This window comes from Emys orbicularis, chromosome 18, assembly GCF_028017835.1.
Source record: "Emys orbicularis isolate rEmyOrb1 chromosome 18, rEmyOrb1.hap1, whole genome shotgun sequence".
Taxonomy (NCBI): Eukaryota; Metazoa; Chordata; order Testudines; family Emydidae; genus Emys; species Emys orbicularis.
Window position 1 is genome coordinate 11,893,719 of NC_088700.1, and position 19,526 is coordinate 11,913,244.

General features: G+C 51.0%; 1 protein-coding gene across 1 annotated transcript in view; it reads right to left on the bottom strand.

The window, feature by feature from the left end:
- ASS1 (argininosuccinate synthase 1) overlaps positions 1-19,526 on the bottom strand; it is a 78,950-nt gene that overhangs the window by 51,963 nt on the left and 7,461 nt on the right. Inside the window, exons 2-7 of the mRNA XM_065418794.1 lie at positions 19,296-19,347; positions 18,337-18,449; positions 16,184-16,252; positions 12,812-13,000; positions 6,427-6,483; positions 2,849-2,923 (exon numbers count right to left, since the gene is read on the bottom strand). Coding sequence (XP_065274866.1) covers positions 2,849-2,923; positions 6,427-6,483; positions 12,812-13,000; positions 16,184-16,252; positions 18,337-18,444 — 498 coding nt within the window. The 5' untranslated portion in view covers positions 18,445-18,449; positions 19,296-19,347. The remainder of the gene's footprint in view (positions 1-2,848; positions 2,924-6,426; positions 6,484-12,811; positions 13,001-16,183; positions 16,253-18,336; positions 18,450-19,295; positions 19,348-19,526) is intronic.

The window sequence follows — 19,526 nt, forward strand, 5'->3', positions numbered from 1 at the left end:
ACAGGATTTTAAAAATAGAAGCTGAGATTTTCACATCACATGACTCCAGGAGCTAAGGCTTGAAGAAACCCCCCAAATAACCCGATAACTCAATAAAGTCAGGAGAGTTGGTGCTGCTGCCCTTTGTTTACTTTTTGCATTTCACTCAGCTTGGGCATTGAAAGGGAGCTCTGAGTGAACGTTATCCAAGTACATTATTTGATGAAAGCCATCATTAGTCATCATGGATACTGTTCTCCTATTGGACCAACTTCACTGAAACTAGACTGATCTGTTTTACTTGTGTTTATTGTCAGTTTCACTTACTTTTTCTCTGGCACCAGCCTAATGTTCCTGGATTTGGATTTCCAGCAATGTAAGGCAACATTCAAAGACAGATTTAAAAAAAACCTCATGCCCGACACCCGTGTTCAGTGAAATTTAAGACAGAAGTGCCGCTATTTCTATTTGCGTTAGATTTCCTAAAGCACCCATTTGATCACCTACTTGCAGAACTAAACTAAGTGGGCAGCATCAGATTACAAACATAAAACTAATTCAAGGGCCAGATCCGGCCAACACCCCTATGATGTCAATGCTCACGTGAGTAAAGCTACATACGTGAGCCAGGCCCTGATCCCGCAATTCTTTACTCAGGTGCTTCACTTTACTCACATGAGCAGTAAAATTAGCAAAGGCAACGTGGGCCCGATTTTCATCTCGTTGAGACCCCACCGGAACCCAGGTGAGTAAGACTAAATATGTGCAGGATTGGGCCCTGCAGGAAGAAGAGAACAGCTGATTTCTTCAGATCACGGATCATGAAAGAGAATAGAAAACTCCTTTTGTCTGTACGTTAGAGAGAGGCCAGGAGCGCAAGTGTCTCTGAAAGCTGTGTTTGCAACCCTGTCCTTTTAAATAGGGCTCCCAAACTGTGGTGGTGGGGTTTTGTTTGGGGGTTTTGCTTTTTTAAAGAGACACACACTATTTTCCATATAATACAAACACAGCTCTCTTCCGAACTCTGCTATTTGACAATTTGTTTGGCAACATATGGGAAGCTCTTGTAAACTGCCTTCTTAATAACGAAACAACAGATGGCAAAACACAATCCTCAACACGCAGCACTCGGGGGTTTAATGGGATGCTGAGGCCTCGGTCTCGGCTGTTAACGCTCCATGCAGCGCATCCCCTGCGACTCAGCACCTTGGCTTCACAGATATTATCCAGCCAGCCTAGACGGCAGCTATTTAAAAACTGAAGCAATTTTCTGGTTTATGCACAGAGCTGCTTTTTTCCTTTTGATTGATTGAGCCCAGTTGTCAAGCATTTCCATGAAGTCGCTAAAAAAGAAAGGTACCCTGGTGGGCACTTAAAGAACCTGATGGAAAACTTCTAATATGTTTTATTGCAACTTGTACTTCAAAAAGGAAGGGACGACAAAAGGGAAAATGTATTTGCTTTGTCTATTACGCAAGGCATTGAGCTGGGACCAGTTTCCTTGGCAAATGGATTACAATTAACATCCAGGTAATTACGGGCCATTAAAACACCACACACTCACACACACACACACACACACCCTTGCATCCAGGAACGACAACAGAAATCTCACACAGAGCCAGCCTTAATTCCCGGTGCTCAGCTAAATCCAGAGCACCTTTGAATTGGAAAAGAAGAAGGAATCAAGACGGTAATAATAATGAACACAACAGCACCCAGCTCTTTCATGGTGCTTTTCAACAGTCGACCGCCAAGTGCTTTACAAAAGGAGGGCAGTGTCATTATCCACATTTTACAGATGGGGAAACTAAGGCACAGCGGTGCAGTGACTTGCCCAGGGTCACCCAGCAGGCCAGTGGCAGAGCCGGTAACAGAACCCAGATTTTCCCAAGCCCCAGTCCTGTGCTCTGTCCACTAGGCCACACTGCATCATGAGGATTAAAGGGAGACTAAGGATGGGTGTGTGCTTTAAGGTGCGGGATGGGGACTCGGAAGACAGGATCCATTTCTCTGCCACAGAGCCCTGGGTGGCCTTGAGCAGTTAATTCAGAGTGAAATCCTAAAGTCAAGGGCAAAACTCCCATTGGGCCAAGATTTCACCCTTAATCTCTCTGGGCCTGACTGTCCACTGCCCTGAACCAGGTGCCATCATTCACCCCAGTGTACAGTGGGTATAAAACGCTGCCGCTCTGATTCCACTTTGCATTGATGTCAATGACCACACAAGACGCAGGGCAACAGAGCACCGGGCCATCTGGGCCTCAGCTCCCCATCTGTAAAATGGGGAGAATTATCCTTCCTTCCTCCATACCGCCGCCTTGTCTAGTTTAGGACTGGGAGATTTTAGGGGGCAGGAATGGTCTCTTTCTACGTGTCTACGCAGAACCCAGCACGATGGGGCCCTAACCTTGGCTGGTGTCTCTTAATGCTACCCCCCAATGCAACTAAGAGTAATAGATTTGGAGGGGGGCAGCCCAGTGGAGCTGCTCTGAGCTGCCACGCAGGAGACTTGGGGTCAGTTCCCACCCCTTGCACTTCAGGGGAGGTTTTGGAGGGGGGCAGCCCAGTGGAGCCGCCGTGAGCTGCCACGCAGGAGACTTGGGGTCAGTTCCTGCCCCTTACACTTCAGGGGAGGTTTTGCTCTGACCCTCGGTGTGGCGGGAGCACCTGGGCATTGCCACCTCCTGGCCAGTTAAGGGACAACTAAGTGAATCTAATGCCGTCTCCATCGCCTGGGCAGAGCGAGAACCGTGACCCATGGCCCGGAGGGTGGGCTGGATTGGGGGACAACGAAGGCAGGAAAAAGCAAAGGGCGAGCGCCGTGAGGATGAAGGGCGCAGCGGACACCACGGAGGGGCGAGCGTACCTTGGCATAGTCCATCAGGTCGTCGCGTCCGCAGAAGCGATTGTAGAACTCCGGCATCCTCCAGGGAGCGATGATCTGAGGGACGGGGCAGAGACAGACAGCGGGTTCAGCGAGGTTGCCTCTGCGGCATTTCAAATACAAGCCGCCAGAGGGAGGTGGCCAATTCCTCCGTGTCCCTCAGTGGCAGCAGGTCCTTTCTGAGACCCCTGCTCACACGCGTACGCCAGCCCAGCCATGCAGAGATCCTGACCCACAAAGCCCCCTGGCAAGCTCACACTCAGCAGCCCCAAGTCGGAAAGAGCCGCCCTGAGCCAGGGGACTCTCCCCTTCTCTCAGCCATGGAGTCAGTCGGTGGGAGGAGACCTACATGGCGGAGAGCGGCACTCCCTTGGCCAAGGGGCCTGCCAGACGCTTGGAGTAGGAGGGCAGGAGCAGTTCTGAAGGGGCCTTCGCCCACTGAGTCCCCCTGATGCAGTGGCAGAGAGTTCGGACCTGCACCAGCACCTGCCTTGGCCATGCAAGTGAGTGCAAAGCCCCTGGCCTGATCACCCTCCACCCCCAGGCAAGGGTTCGGCTGCTCTGGTTTTTCTCCAGAAGCAAAGCACCGTCGTGTAGCCAGGGCTGCCCGGTGAGCAGGCGAACCTGCCACCTTCCCCTCCCTGCTGTGCTGGGGAAGGTGCTGGACTCTAAGCCCTGGAACACCAGGGAGGCTCGTGCTGTCAGCCACAGACCAGGAAGCAGCAGCACGAGCCTCCCTCTGCCCAAGAGCCTCAACCCTGAGGCAGAGGCTGTCTAGCCGCGAGAGAGGAGCTCAGGCTCTATGGCCCATTCAGGCCTTCGTCCCACCACCAAGGCTGCCGGGCGTGATGGCGGACAGAGCGACCGCCCCCCACGCACCTCGTCTCCCATGCACCAAGCAGCCACCAGATAGAAACAATGGTCCAGCGCAGCTGAGCAAAGCTAACTCTGGAGCAGCGACGGAGCACTCAGAGGCTCGGCCTCCCATTGCCAATTGCCCGAGTCCTCCAGGCTCCAGGGGAGCATCCGATGAGCCTGTCCAACCCAAGCTTCCTCCCTCATCTGTGCAGCATGGCTTCATGTCCCATTAGGACCTTCATGACAGAGGGACTGATCTGCCCTCGCTAACCTTGGTAACGCCACCGGCTGACAGGACCACTCCCGCCTCGCCCTAGGAGAGCGGGATCAGGGGGGCGGGCCAGGGCATTGAGAGGTATTTGACTGTGAGCTGGGAAATGCCGAGATGAGGAAGGTTTTGGGAATAGGAATAGTGTACATGGACCTGTCTCCACCCCACCCATCGCAGGAGCTTCCGTGGGTCAGATAAAAAGGAACCAAGTCAATCTTTGGAGGTTTTACGAGACCACACCCGAAGCCTGTTCCCTTTTGATTCCTCCCCCATAATAATACTCCCCTCACACACCCGCCTGTTTTTCCCTCCACACCCTTCTGCAGATGAGTCACTATGTTCCTTTTCCTCACCAGTACCATCCGAGTCCCAAACAGCATTGAGAGAATCAATCGGAACAGCCTCGCCTCCAGCAAAAGACACTGGGGACTAGTTTTGTAAGTTTCCCAGAGCAGGGAGTGCGGCAAAGCGATTCTCATCGCCTGAAGCGCACACCACATCCATCGGCAGAGATTTAATCTCCCCACACAAAGGTTGAGTAACCCGAGACCCTTCCAAGCTGCCACTGTAACCCTAACAAGCAGCAGAATACGCTTGCGGGGAGGGGGACGGGTCCATTATCCCACCAGCCGCTCAAGGCGGCTGCCTTGTTACTGTTTGTTTCACAGCACTGTGGTGTTTGGGGTAAAAATAGGTCAATTAAAGATCATTACAGCCCCCTCAAATGCCAAAACGTCACCTCGAGCAGCTGGCGGCTTGTTAAAGAGAAACTGAGTCGCTTGCGTCTGTGTTAAAAAATAAAACTCCCAACAGCAGATTATCCAGAGACCCTGCGCCTCCCCTTTCCCTCTGCAGGGCTAGTGAACAAGCTGACGGATCCTGGGACCCACCTGCACGTTGGGAAGCATAGGAGGATGAAGGGGCCTGGTGACAATGCCAGATTCGGAGGTCTTTATGCATATGGCGTTCAGTGATCCAAAGACCACTCAAGACAATGGGGTCTTCCCCCAGGCTTTGGCTCAGGCCCTGAGCGAGGGGATTCGTGAGCAGTTACTCGGTGGAGTCTCTGTGGGTATTCAGTAACATCGGACTTGGGTGTGAGGCTGGCAGCAAAGAGGCGTCATGAGGAGATCCCTAAAGGGCTGGCTGGCTGGGTCTGATCAGCACCCACGTACAGGTTTCAGAGCAGCAGCCGTGTTAGTCTGTATCCGCAAAAAGAACAGGAGTACTTGTGGCACCTTAGAGACTAACACATTTATTTGAGCATAAGCTTTTGTGGGCTACAGCCCACAAAAGCTTATGCTCAAATAAATTTGTTAGCACCCAAGTACAGATGCTTTCTTGGGTCTGCAGAGTTGGGATGGAAAAAATGAGAGAGGAACCCAAGCTGCTAAACTGAGATCTGGGTCCAAGTGGGCCAAATCCTGGGGCTCTTGCAGGAGGTCCATGCTACCAGAAGAATGTCTCATGATGTCATGATGTGTCTAGTCCCAGCCAGAACTTGGATGAGCAGAGGCAGCCGGGAATGCTACAGAGACTTAAGCCAATTTATTTCAAGCTCAGAAAAGGCTGGAGACCAGAGGTGTGGTCCAAGGTTCTGGATGGGGGCAGGGCTTAGATTCTATCCAATCTGATTTGTCCATTTCTGGTCAGCTGACTAAGCATGATGAAAGTAAAACGGGGCTCGCTCCATTATTAGATTTCTTGGGGTCCTTGAAACCCCCAAAGCGGAGGGTTAATTGGTGCTCCTCAACCCCAACGCATTAACGGTTTACAGGCTTTATGGACCACCCAAGCAATTCTGAACAATACATTCACCAGAGCTGCACCAAATTACACGTGTGTTTCAACAAAGATTTTAAATACGGGGGGAGGGGTTAAATTTTTTCCATTTTTCATTGAAAAACCAAATCCAAAAACTGAATTTTAAGCAATTTTCCAAAAGTTATCCCCACTTCCTCCCCCTCCCTCCCTTTCCAAATGGGAAAATGAAAAAGGGGGGAGGAAGAGAAACATTTGGGGTTTTTTGTTTCTTCTGAACATTTCTGTTTTCAAACAAACAAACATTTTCATTGGGGGGGGGGGCAGGTTTTTCCCCCACTGAAAAGTGTCTGAAGTAAAATGTTCCAACTAGCGTGAACTTTAACACCCCGCGGGTGGCTGGGCTGGCAGAGGGAACCTCATTTCAAAGCACTGCAGCTGGCCAACACAAAGTGAAACGGGGCCATCGAGACATCTGAGGGCAAGGGTGGGGAACGCTGTTCCGGCGTCTGCAAGGTGGGAGTCACACCAGAATATACGAATAGACCCTCGTGCAGAGGGTGAACCCGACAGCCAGATGCTCGAGACTCTTCCCCACACCCGTCAGACGTCCCAAAGGGAGCCCGTGACACAGCCATGCTTAGCGGGAGCAGTAATCCGAACGCCTTACCTTGATCTGAGGCCACAGGGCGTAACAGGTGAGCTCAAATCGAACCTGGTCATTCCCCTGAAAGAGAACAGAGCGGAGTTTAGGAACGGCCCTGAGCCCTATCCCGTGAGTTCAGACTTGATGGGAAAGGCTGTGATCTTGGTGTGGATTTCCCAACCCACTGTGAGAGCAAGCGAGGGACGAGCCAGCATCCAGGCAATCATGTCCCCACCCAGTGCCAACGGCCTTCCCTGGAGAGGCCGTTGGAGGCCAAAGCCCAGCAGGACCCAAAAGGTGGGGAAGGTTTGCAGGAGGGACTGTGAAAGTCTCAACAGATCAGATCCTCAGCTGGCCTAGCTCATAAAGCTTCCCCAGCTTCAACTAGCCGAGGATCTGGCCCAGTTACTCAATCTTCTGCTCCACTGTTGGTAAATAAAACAAGGAGGAAAACTCTGCAGGTTTGGACTGAAGAAAAGAAACTACAAAATTGTCAATATTTCAACCAGGTCTAGTAAACGTGCAGTTATTGGAAAGAAAGGGAAAAAACTGAATTAGGGAAAGAAGGGAGGGTTGGTCTGTCCAGCCCCCCACGCCCCGTATTCCCTGGGACAGCGGCTAATGGGCCCCTAAGTACACCACTGTAAGAGCATGAGAGCCAGAGAGCCCCAGACAGTATCTGTCTCTAATTAACCTCCTCTCACTGCAAGCACTAACCCATCTGTTTGAAAACGACTGGAGAAGACGAATACTGGCTCTGTGCCATGTCACAGCCATATCGCTCCGTGCACCTCTGCCTCAGCTCCTAGCCAGGCGCACCGCGGAGCTGGGAAAGTCAGATACGGCCTCGCAACGCACTGTTGAAGCCAAGTCGTTGGCAGAACACGTGTGTTTGCACAGGGATGTGCAAGTCCATTCCAAGCTTGAGATACCTGTATTAATCATCCCCTGCCTAGCACCCAGGAACCATAACAAGCAGTCTCTCAACAGGAGATACCATCTAGTTCGAATTAATAAACGCAAAGGTCTGCCACAATCTGGTAACAAATCTGTGGCCGATCAAGACTCTGATTAGTGCTGTGCTGCCATTCAGAACTTCACAACAAAACAGGGATGGAACCCAGAGCCTCCTCTACCAAAAGCATAAGGAGAATCTCCATTAGCTGCTAGCAATATAGGGCCTATGGCACACAGCTGAGCAGTTGTGCCTCCATCCACTAGAGGAGAGTGAGGTACATCAACATCTTATTCATGGTGCTAGTTAACTGATGTCATGCATGTTTTCCTTGCATTGCACCCAGAAGCGCACCATGCTTGGGCACAGGCAGATGAGGGCCCCTCATTTGAGAGCAGTGCTCTTGGGCAGCAAATCATTACAAGGGGAACGCAGCCAATCTGAACTGTCCTGAAGGGACCTCCAGCTCCTAGACCACTCAGGGCTTTCAATCATAAAGATCCTGGATATTGCACAAGTAGCTAGATTGAGACAACCACAGGCAGGAAAGGCATTTGAAACTGAGGACTTGTCTACATGGGGAAATTTACCAGCAGTACTACACTGGTGTAATTCCTGCTGGCGCACTCTTTATATGGAATAAGAATGATCTTTTTTGGTTTAGCTTAGGTCACTTCCCAACAGTTATATTGGTAGATCAGGGGTGGCCAACCTGTGGCTCCGGAGCCACATGCGGCTCTTCAGAAGTTAATATGCGGCTCCCTGTATAGGCACCGACTCCGGGGCTGGAGCTACAGGCGCCAACTTTCCAATGTGCTGGGGGGTGCTCACTGCTCAATCCCTGGTTCTGCCACAGGCCCTGCCCCCACTCCACCTCTTCCTGCCCCCTCTCCTGAGCCTGCAGTGCCCTCGCTCCTCCCCTCTCCCCCCCCCCAGAGCCTCCTGCATGCCACGAAACAGCTGACTGGGAGGTGTGGGGAGGGAGCGGGGGGAGCTGAGTGGGGGCTGCCAATGTATTACTGTGGCTCTTTGGCAATGTACATTGGTAAATTCTGGCTCCTTCTCTGGCTCAGGCTGGCCACCGCTGCTGGTAGAGTAATAATGTAGACAAGCCCTGAGACAGACTCCATCTTTAACTTGTGGTCTATGGATCTTGAATTCATCCTGATGCATCTATATCCCATAGTGAAGGTGGAACAGTCGATCGGCACCTGCCCCGGGGGCAGAACGGCAGAACAGCACCAAGACGTTCTCACCAGCGTTGGCCAGGGCGGGAGGGAGGGGAGAGAGACATAGCCTCCACGTACATCTAGACAGCAGCAGTGCCCGCAGCGCCATGGGTGCATTCCGCCAAAGGGCTAGTTTTTAAATGTTACTTTAAAAGGGCCAGATTTTCCAAACTAGCTGAGCTCCCCTCCCCACACGCACCCAATGGGCCAAACTCTTTTGCCAGCCTGGCCCTTGGGTGCCACGGGCCATCGCACACAGCTGCAGTCACACACCCAGCCGAGTGCAGCCGCTCGGCTCTAAACCAGAGCTGCTCTCGCTGAGGGCCCTGCCCCTAGGAACAGGGGTGATTCGGGAGAGTCCAGGCAGGAGAGATGGCTGATGACCTGGTGGATCTGGACACCCCTTCGTTACCAGTCCTTGCCAACAAGCCCCCAGGAAAGGGCTTCCTAATGAGGCCAGGTACCTTAGAGAGGGAGGGTTTGAGCAGCTCCGGGAGCTATTAGAGCTTCTAGGGGGAAGAAAGATGACAAAGGCCCAATTTCCACCAACACCGCGGGCAAATGGGGCACCCCCTCTTCCCTAGATCCAGGCAGGCTGGTTACATTTGCTGCTGGGCCGAGGAGCCCCCCCGGGACTATTACACTCACCCGCACATATTCCAGGGCACTCATTTCCCTTACAGGCCCCAAACACGTCCATCTGCTCCCAAGACAGGGCGCTGCAGATGGTGCACATTTAAGATGCTGGAAGCCCTGCTGCTGCCTCAGCCGGGGATGGCATGTTCCCGGGTCGAGTTACCAGCACACGCTCCCTCCTACCCAGCTTAATGGATGGGGGGGGGGAAGTTAGAGACTTGGCAGCAGCTCAGGGTGCAGCTTCCTTGCTGCTCGTGGATGCTGGAAGAGGGGGAGGAGGGTTGGTTTGTGCAATACCCGACAACGGAGGTGACATGTTAACTGGGAAGTGGGGAGCTGAGCTCAGTGCGGAGAGGAGGGATTTTTCCCTAGGTGCCACATCGCTCAAGAGCGCCCTCTGGTGGATGGTTGGAAGAGGTGAGAGGCGGCCGAGTCTCCAAACAGGGTGACTGGACACACCCACAAGGGACTGCGCAAGAGGGGATACAGGAAATGCCCCAGCAGAAGCAATGGCTCATTCAGGCCTGTCTCCAACACTGACTAGTACCAGAGGTTTCAAAATGCCATAACCCATCCCCACACACGGGGCACTGCATGAGGCAGGAAGCGTCTCCCTGTCTCCCGCTGGTGACCAGCGTACGAGAAGTAGTGATTTGAGAGCCCTTATAATGCTACCTGAGCCACTATAATTGCAGGGGATGTTGCTAGCTCCTCTGAGTCTTCTTCAGCTTATTTGCCTCAAAAATATCCTGCAGCAACAAGATACGCAGGCTGAGGATTGCTACTGCGCCCAGGAGTCAGTTTAAGTATTCCCCGCTCACAGCTGGCCAGAGGGCAGCACTGCTGAAAAGGATCTGGGGTCCTCATGGATCACACATTGAAATGAGGCAACAATGTGCTGCAACTGCGAAAAAGACTAAGATCATTCTGGGGTGTATTAACAGGAGTGTCAAGTGTAAGGACGGGAGGTCATTGGCCCACTCTACTCGGCCCTGGCGAGGCCTCCGCTGGAGTACGGGGTCCAATTCCGGGCCCCACACTGTGGGAAGGATGTGGACAATTGGAGCGATTCCAGAGGAGAGCGACAAAAAACGATAAAAAGTTTTAAAAACCTGGCCTATGAAGAAAGGTTAAAAAAAACAAAAAAACAACTGGGCACGCTTAGTCTTGAGAAATGAAGACTAGGGTGGGGGGTGGGGGTGGTCACAGACATCAAATGTGTTAAGGGTTGTTATGAAGAAGACGGGGGAATCAACCCTTCTCGCCAGATGCTGCAGGTAGGACAAAAGTAACTGGTTTAATCTGCAGCAAGGGAGATTTAAGTTAGAAAGTTTTTCCTAATATCTAACCATAAAGGTAGGTTTTCTTGGTCCTGCCTCAGTGCAGGTCCCTTCCAGTCCTACACATCTAGGATGCTTTTCAGAATCCCTTTGCTTCTCTGGGGACCCTGGAGGTCCGATACCCTGTCTGACTCTCCCGGGCTACATCACCACCTGGAGAACTCCGACATGCATCCAGTTTGGAAGCACAGTTTTATAATGGTAACTACGGCGGAGCAGCCTCCAACCCCCTCTGTCTCCAGGCCTCTTCTTGCCGTATGTTGCATGAACACTTTCCACAGAGGCTCTAACCTGGCCAACGACAAGTGGTGATAGCGTACGCACGTTTAGAGACATGTGGATTTTAGCCAGGAGGTAGGGGGGGTGTACCCCATTTGTGCAATGTTTCCCCTGTTGCAATTCACCATCAGGGGTTTGTTGGGGCAATGGAGGACAAGCGACTCCTAGCTGAAAGGAAAATGGAAATTGACCAGCCCTATGAGAAAGCTCCAACTCGTTTTCCATAGGAAATAAAGTGACATCCCTCATTCGGTTTATATGGGCAGCTTCTCTCGCTGAGCTGCACCCGTCCTGTGGTCTCTGTCTGCCTCTAGCGGGGAATCTCTGCATGTAAACTCCCTCTCTGCGGGTCAGTGAGCTAGCTACACCTGGCTACTGCCTTTCAATGCAGATTTCTAGCCCCCTCTAGTGGTAAATGCTGGCCAAAAAGCTTCCCCGATCTGGTATCAACATCTCTGCCCCCTCTCTACAGAGCAATCCAGCCAAGGGAAACCAGCTCCATGGCTCTGAGATCACTCAGATGGGTGAGAGGGAGAGATTTGTTTTTTTAAAATGCCTTCCACCAGGTTCCTCAGGCTTCCCCTACTGCATGGGAGTGAAAGATCAGCCACAGCCCAGACTGAAGCCAGGGGCTTTGCAACACGGAGCTCAATGGGACAGCAACCCCATGCACAATAAAACCTAGCACCTTTCATCAGGCAATCTCAGAGTGCAGTACAATGGCTGTCAGTGTCATTAACCCCATTATACAGCTGGGGAAACTGAGGCACAGAGCGGGAAGTGACTTGCCCACAGCAGACCAGTGGCAGAGCCAAGAACAGGTCTCCTGAGTCCCAGTCCTGTGCTCTATCCACTAGGACACACTTTGGGTCAAAAGAAACCGTTGGGTTCCCTACTAACCCCTTACTGGAGTTCCCCAAGAACGCGACTGTGCTCTCCAGGGCGTTAACCCTCCATTTCTGAGCCTCACCCCAGCACCACAGTTTCCCTGACCAGCAGGGGGAGGGGATGAGCAGTTCTTCCCCTCCCCCTCTCGCCCAGCACCAAAACCAGGGATTGCTTTGCAAAGCTTACATTGCAGTGGTCTACGCAGCAGGCCAGGCCATTCATGGCTTTCCTGCAGACTTCCCAAGGGGGTCTCCCACAGCCACAATGGCCCCGGTGCTGTAGCTGGAACAACACCGCCCGTTTCCCCCCCCCCCCCCCTGCACACACACCACCTTTAAAATAAAACTCCTTCCGATCCAGGATTTGTGCCATCAATTGGCTGGCAAGGCCCAGGGAGCAAACACAAATTTAAGTTTCTAACTAGAGCTGGGTGAAAATCAGAGTTGCCATCCCAGTGGAACGTCCGTTATTTCCAGGGTTGTTTTAGACCCAAAGGAGGATGAAAAGTTGAAATATCAACAAAGGGGCGAAATTGCCATGAGGCACCATGGCACCTCGGGCAGCCACAGATTGAGCTGACTCAAAACATTTCAGTTCATTCAACAAGCCAGGACATTTCATCCATTTTTGTTTGTTTGTTTTTTTAAAAAGGAAAGTTCCCCAATCAGTTCTAACTCTACCAGAAGTTGCAGGAGAGCTTCCAGCCAAGAGCCCTAAAGCAGGGACTTGCTCTGTGATAGCAGGCAAATCAAATGTCCGTGCCTCAGTTTCCCCTTCAACAAAGTGGTGGGGGTGGGGGAACTCCTATCTACCAGCCGCATGAGGGGGCTGAGAGGGTTAATTCATTACATCTTTAGACGGAAGGGTGCCGACTGTTTATCATGACTCCTATAGAGCAATGGAAGGAACCAGCAACAGACTGGGTGCTGCAGCAGAAAGCACAGGGATACGCCAGAGTGGTTTGAGAATCAGAGCCGGTCCTTAGGGCAAGTTTCAGATTCAGAAGTTATTTGGGGAAACCCGCATTCCTAGCCACCCAAAGCCCAGCCCCGCTGCCAAGCAATGGCCTGCCCTTCCTTTACCTTCCCGGTGGCTCCATGGGAAACAAACTGAGCTCCCTCCTTCCGGGCAATTTCCACCTGCTTCCGTGCGATGCAAGGCCTAGCCAGCGAGGTGCCCAGGAGATACCGGTCCTCATACAGGGCATTGGCTTGGACCGCCGGCCAGATGAACTCCTCCACGAACTCCCTGCTGACATCTTCGATGTAAACCTGCACAATAAAGAGAGAGTCCCAAGCAATGAGCGTCGCCTACGGCTCCTGCTGGGATAGGGTGTTGCTGGGGGTGAAGATTAATTTCTTCAATAGATGAAACATCCCCTAGGGGCTGGAACCCTGCTCCAACCACCTGCTTTTGAGGTCTTCCATAAACTGCACCCATAGATTTGACTAACTTCCTGGAGACAAACGGCCAAATTTATCCCGGGAGAAGTGTCACTGATTTCAGTGGAGGATGAAACCAGCCCAGTGTCACCAATGACTCATAAGCATCTCCCCTTTTCTAGGTGCTGGTGAAAAGTTCTGGATCAACAGCTCTAGAAACCAAAGCCCCTTTTCTAGTCCTAGAACAGATACATCATGGCAGTAGCATATGCTTCCCTGGGCTACCTCCCTCCGCTGGGAGATGGACTGAGACCACCAAACAGGTGGGAATGACTCTAAGTCCTGGTCTGGACGTGAACTAGTGGCACAGACAGAAAGGCTTTGTAGCTGATCAACCATCCCTTGAACCCACCAGCCCTGCAATGGCTGCTCCTTGTTTGTAAGGGCACAAAGAAAGGTTTGAGAGGGAAAATAAACCAGAAATGTTGGGGAGGGGGGGAATGGAGGGGGGAGAAGCCGAAGAAGAAAAACGAAAAAAAAAAAAAGATAGAGGGAAAAGAGGGAAGTGAGAAACGGAGAAGAAAGATATCGAAATTTGGCTGTAGAGAGGATTATAAAGGGTTGAGGAAACAAGGGAGACACAGTGAGTTACGGATGTGGCTATGTGCAATGTTTCTTTGCATAGAAAGGAGCACAAACACTGCCAACTTAAGTGCAAGAGTGTAATAAGAAAAGCCAAAGAGGAGTTTGAAGAATGGCTAGCCAAAAACTCCAAAGGTAATAACAAAATGTTTTTTAAGTACATCAGAAGCAGGAAGCCTGCTAAACAACCAGTGGGGCCCCTTGACGATGAAAATACAAAAGGAGCGCTTAAAGATGATAAAGTCATTGCGGAGAAACTAAATGGATTCTTTGCTTCAGTCTTCACGGCTGAGGATGTTAGGGAGATTCCCAAACCTGAGCTGGCTTTTGTAGGTGACAAATCTGAGGAACTGTCACAGATTGAAGTATCACTAGAGGAGGTTTTGGAATTAATTGATAAACTCAACATTAACAAGTCACCGGGACCAGATGGCATTCACCCAAGAGTTCTGAAAGAACTCAAATGTGAAGTTGCGGAACTATTAACTAAGGTTTGTAACCTGTCCTTTAAATCGGCTTCGGTACCCAATGACTGGAAGTTAGCTAATGTAACGCCAATATTTAAAAAGGGCTCTAGGGGTGATCCCGGCAATTACAGACCGGTAAGTCTAACGTCGGTACCGGGCAAATTAGTTGAAACAATAGTAAAGAACAAAATTGTCAGACACATAGAAAAACATAAACTCTTGAGCAATAGTCAACATGGTTTCTGTAAAGGGAAATCGTGTCTTACTAATCTATTAGAGTTCTTTGAAGGGGTCAACAAACATGTGGACAAGGGGGATCCGGTGGACATAGTGTACTTAGATTTCCAGAAAGCCTTTGACAAGGTCCCTCACCAAAGGCTCTTACGTAAATTAAGCTGTCATGGGATAAAAGGGAAGGTCCTTTCATGGATTGAGAACTGGTTAAAGGACAGGGAACAAAGGGTAGGAATTAATGGTAAATTCTCAGAATGGAGAGGGGTAACTAGTGGTGTTCCCCAAGGGTCAGTCCTAGGACCTATCCTATTCAATTTATTCATAAATGATCTGGAGAAAGGGGTAAACAGTGAGGTGGCAAAGTTTGCAGATGATACTAAACTACTCAAGATAGTTAAGACCAAAGCAGATTGTGAAGAACTTCAAAAAGATCTCACAAAACTAAGTGATTGGGCAACAAAATGGCAAATGAAATTTAATGTGGATAAATGTAAAGTAATGCACATTGGAAAAAATAACCCCAACTATACATACAACATGATGGGGGCTAATTTAGCTACAACGAGTCAGGAAAAAGATCTTGGCGTCATCGTGGATAGTTCTCTAAAGATGTCCACGCAGTGTGCAGAGGCGGTCAAAAAAGCAAACAGGATGTTAGGAATCATTAAAAAGGGGATAGAGAATAAGACTGAGAATATATTATTGCCCTTATATAAATCCATGGTTCGCCCACATCTCGAATACTGTGTACAGATGTGGTCTCCTCACCTCAAAAAAGATATTCTAGCACTAGAAAAGGTTCAGAAAAGAGCAACTAAAATGATTAAGGGTTTAGAGAGGGTCCCATATGAGGAAAGATTAAAGAGGCTAGGACTCTTCAGTTTGGAAAAGAGAAGACTAAGGGGGGACATGATAGAGGTATATAAAATCATGAGTGATGTTGAGAAAGTGGATAAGGAAAAGTTATTTACTTATTCCCATAATACAAGAACTAGGGGTCACCAAAAGAAATTAATAGGCAGCAGGTTTAAAACAAATAAAAGGAAGTTCTTCTTCACGCAGCGCACAGTCAACTTGTGGAACTCCTTACCTGAGGAGGTTGTGAAGGCTAGGACTATAACAATGTTTAAAAGGGGACTGGATAAATTCATGGTGGCTAAGTCCATAAATGGCTATTAGCCAGGATGGGTAAGAATGGTGTCCCTAGCCTCTGTTCGTCAGAGGATGGAGATGGATGGCAGGAGAGAGATCACTTGATCATTGCCTGTTAGGTTCACTCCCTCTGGGGCACCTGGCATTGGCCACTGTCGGTAGACAGATACTGGGCTAGATGGACCTTTGGTCTGACCCAGTACGGCCTTTCTTATGTTCTTATGTTCTTATGTTTGCATCTAGGATTTATTGGTGGTTTGGCCATTTATAGAGGGAAATCTCTGAAAACATTTCTGACCTTGGGCAAAGAGGAGGGAGGACACCCCGCCACCCCCATCCAGAGGCTGGAGACGCCCCCAAAATTCTGAAAAGCCGGCAGATATGCAGCTCTCATTGGCCCAGTGGCAAAGCCCTGTGCTTATGGAGCTGAAGAAGCCAGAACAGGTGTGTGTACATAGCACATCCCAGCTCCCCAGGTGTGTGTACATAGCACGCCTGTCCGTGAGCTACAGGGATGGCATGACAACAGAACCGGGGACAGAGCTACGTCCGTGAGAGGCAACAGGGTTTGTGTTACCTTTCTGGCTCCCAGAGCTAGCGCCTTCTTTCTCGCCTCTTCAAAGTTCTCATTTTGCCCAATGTTGGCCTGGAAGTAAAAATGAGGAAGAGATTGAACAGCTCGGCCCTGGCCAGGATGGCAGCCCCCAGCCCGTCAGCTTGGCCCCTACTGATAAGTCTCAAGTACTCCAAGGCATGAAGGAACCCACAGTCATTTGGTTTCTGGCTGTAAGAGGATGGGGGGGGGGGGGGAGGGGGAGGAAAACCCGCAGGGACAGAAGGCTCCAGGCTGTGGCGATTTATCCGAGCCAGAGGTCAGAACACAGATCGACCCTGGGCTTTCCCTGGTCATTCCGCCCAAGCTGTACTGGAGGGGAGACCAGGCCCCCCAGAGGTGCCACAAGAGGCACCCTGGAGGCTGCCCTACATGGGAGACCCCTAGGCCACCACGCACCTAGTGGGGAACAGCATGCATCACTCAGACTGTCTGGATCGAGGAAAAGCCAACGCACTGTAATCGAGATTTCAGTCCCCTCTACTGGAGCCAACTCACCCGACCGGTCCCAGCAGGACCATGTACGGCTGCACTATTGAATCTTGCTCATCACCCAACGTCAACAATGCTCATTTCTAGTGACACTGACCAACATCCCCAGCCCAGGTGCAGCCACGTCACCTCTCTAGTGAGCCCTGCTCTTGCCCCTCAACCACCAGGTATACCCAACAGCAAAGCCCAGCCCACGGGACCCCCTTGCCTGTTCCCCTGCTCATGCACAGCTCACAGCTGCGCTTTACCTCTCCAGTGCACTAGAGGGAATCTGTTTGTTTGCAGTCACTGTTGTGCCTGCTCCATAGACTCAGATCACCTTTTAACAAAGGCCTCCTTCCTGGCCATCTAAAGGAGACAGGGCCCTTGGCTAAGTCCTGTCACCTGGGGGACACTGGGATCTAGCCATCCGCCCCCAGCCAGGCAGAGCCTCTGCTCATTAAGGCTGGTGTGGCAGGTCTCACTCCAGCACTGCAAGGCTGATGTCCAGCCTCCTCAGTGGTCCCATTTTATTCAATTGGGAATAATGGCTCGAGAGGGGCAGTGTCCTGAACGTGCTGGTTGAGCAGAACCTCCCGGGTCACTGACCCAGGAACGTACCAGCCAGCCAATATTTAACCAGCTACGGCAGCAGGGTCACGGCTGCTGCCTCGGGTCCTGCATGCAGAGATTAACGCAATAGGAGGGGCACTGTGTGTTTACCCATATTATCTGGAGCTAGGACCCCACTGCCACTGTCACCCTGCCTCCGCCCCACTAGCCCTCTCACCCCCCAGGAGGGGCTATCACTGGGTGGGAATCAGCGTTTTTCTGTCGGGGAAATTCCAAGATACTGAAATGTTTTCTGTTCCACAACGGAATGAATTTTTTTTTAAAAGAAAAAGAAAATGGAAATTTCCCTGCAAAAACAAAATTTTGAAGGCTATTCATTGCGGGTCGATGGAAGCTGTCCGGTCCCATTTCGACCGTTTAAAAGATGTTTGATTAAAAAAAAAATAATAAAATAAAATTTCAGTTTGAAAAATTGTTTCGAAATGAAACGTCATAACATTCCATCCCCCAAACTGCTCCGCTTCCTTTTTTCCTAAGCAAAATTTCATCAACATCTTCTAAGGTTTCCATTTCGATGAAAATGGGGTTTTCCACTGAAACAACATTTCAGACCTGCTCTGGCTGGTTCCCCCTCACCATGATCACCTTGACCCCCTGAAACCTGACAGGCCCCAGGCAGGGAAGCAGGGCCCTCCAAATCACACTCACGCCCGGGACACTTCTGACAGAGAAAAGAGCCGTTTTTTTTTAAATAAGTTCACGAGTCTGTCACTCCAGGAGCCCAAGGCCCCGCAAGCACGTCATCGCCCGGCAAGTGCGTCATCTCCCCGCTGCTGTGGTAAGACCCTGCACCATCAGGGCAGACGCTCACAGCAGCCCTTGAGCTGGCAAAAATGCCCGTTTTCTGACAGCTCCGAACACGGAAAACCCCACCCCAGGGGCGCCAGCCACTGCTTTCCCAGAGTCTGTCACACAGATCCCCGCCTGAAAGAGACGGGCTAGGGAGTGTCAGGAAAAGAATGGGGGGGAAGAGAGGAAGCATGAGGCGACTGGCATTTCAGAGAGCTCCTCACCAGGTAAGCGATGACATCGTAGCCTTGCTCCTTCAGCCACACCAGGATGCAGGAGGTGTCCAGGCCCCCGCTGTAGGCAAGAACCACTGTGCCCTTGGACTGAGACATCGTATCTGGGGAAAGCAGGGAGACCCAGTCATATACCCGCCGCTGCGCGGGACTCCACCACAGACAAGGCCTCAGCCCCTCAGCCCAGCACAGAAGGGAGCTTGTCTGGTTAACCCTGAGGCCACTATTGTTATTCCCATTTTCCATATTCTAGCAAGTGAGCTGGCCAAATTTCTGAGCAGCTCTCACCCCAGCTAGGACCATGCAGGCCACTTAACAAGCAACCATGATGCTTAGGTGGGATCAGAAGAGATTGGAAACAGTACAGCCTGGAGTCCAATGACATGGTATAATCAATAACCTCCCTGAAGGGTGCTCAGCAGGTCACCGAGTTACATAACGTAACTGGACAGCGCTTTAACTTTTGCTCTTCATTTGCTGCCACGGTCTCAAGCCAGGCACGTTACATAAGTGCTCACACACACTGCAGCTGCATTGCTCCAACACAAAGCAGGGTTTACGCTGGGTGCAGCTCCCTTTATAAGGTACCACATGCAGTTGCACAGGCATAAACCCCACCCTGCTTCATTGCAGAAAGCCTACCTCCAGGGAGTTGCACAATGTCATGACCTCCATGGAGGTCAGATGGTGCAAATTTCTCTAGTGTCCCCAGGGCCTTAGATCCCAGCTGACAGGCTCAGGGGAGGGAAGATGGGGGGGGGGGGGCGTTCCTTCACCACTGTTTTTTCCATTCCTAGCTAAAGCATTTCTCCTGATCTGTCCGATAATGGGGAGCAGCACAGAAGCTGAAAGATCACAGAGAGTCCCATGACTCCACCTAACTACCTGGTTTACACGAAAACTGCAGCCAGGCACAAACAAGAAATGCAAGAAGCAGCTCTGCCCCTTACCTTTGCTTTGATGGACGAGCAGGAATCCTTCCTCAAGCGCTCAGCAAATGTCCTGAAAAAGAGATAAGCGAATGAGACTAATGTATCCAACTGTACACGAAAAGGCCACAAAAAAGAACAATTTAGATGGAATCCTAATCATGACCAGGCACGCCAGCTGCAGATCTGAACATTTTGCTTTGGCAGGATAGTACATGACCCTGATCCCACACGGGGCAGTCAGGATTGGAG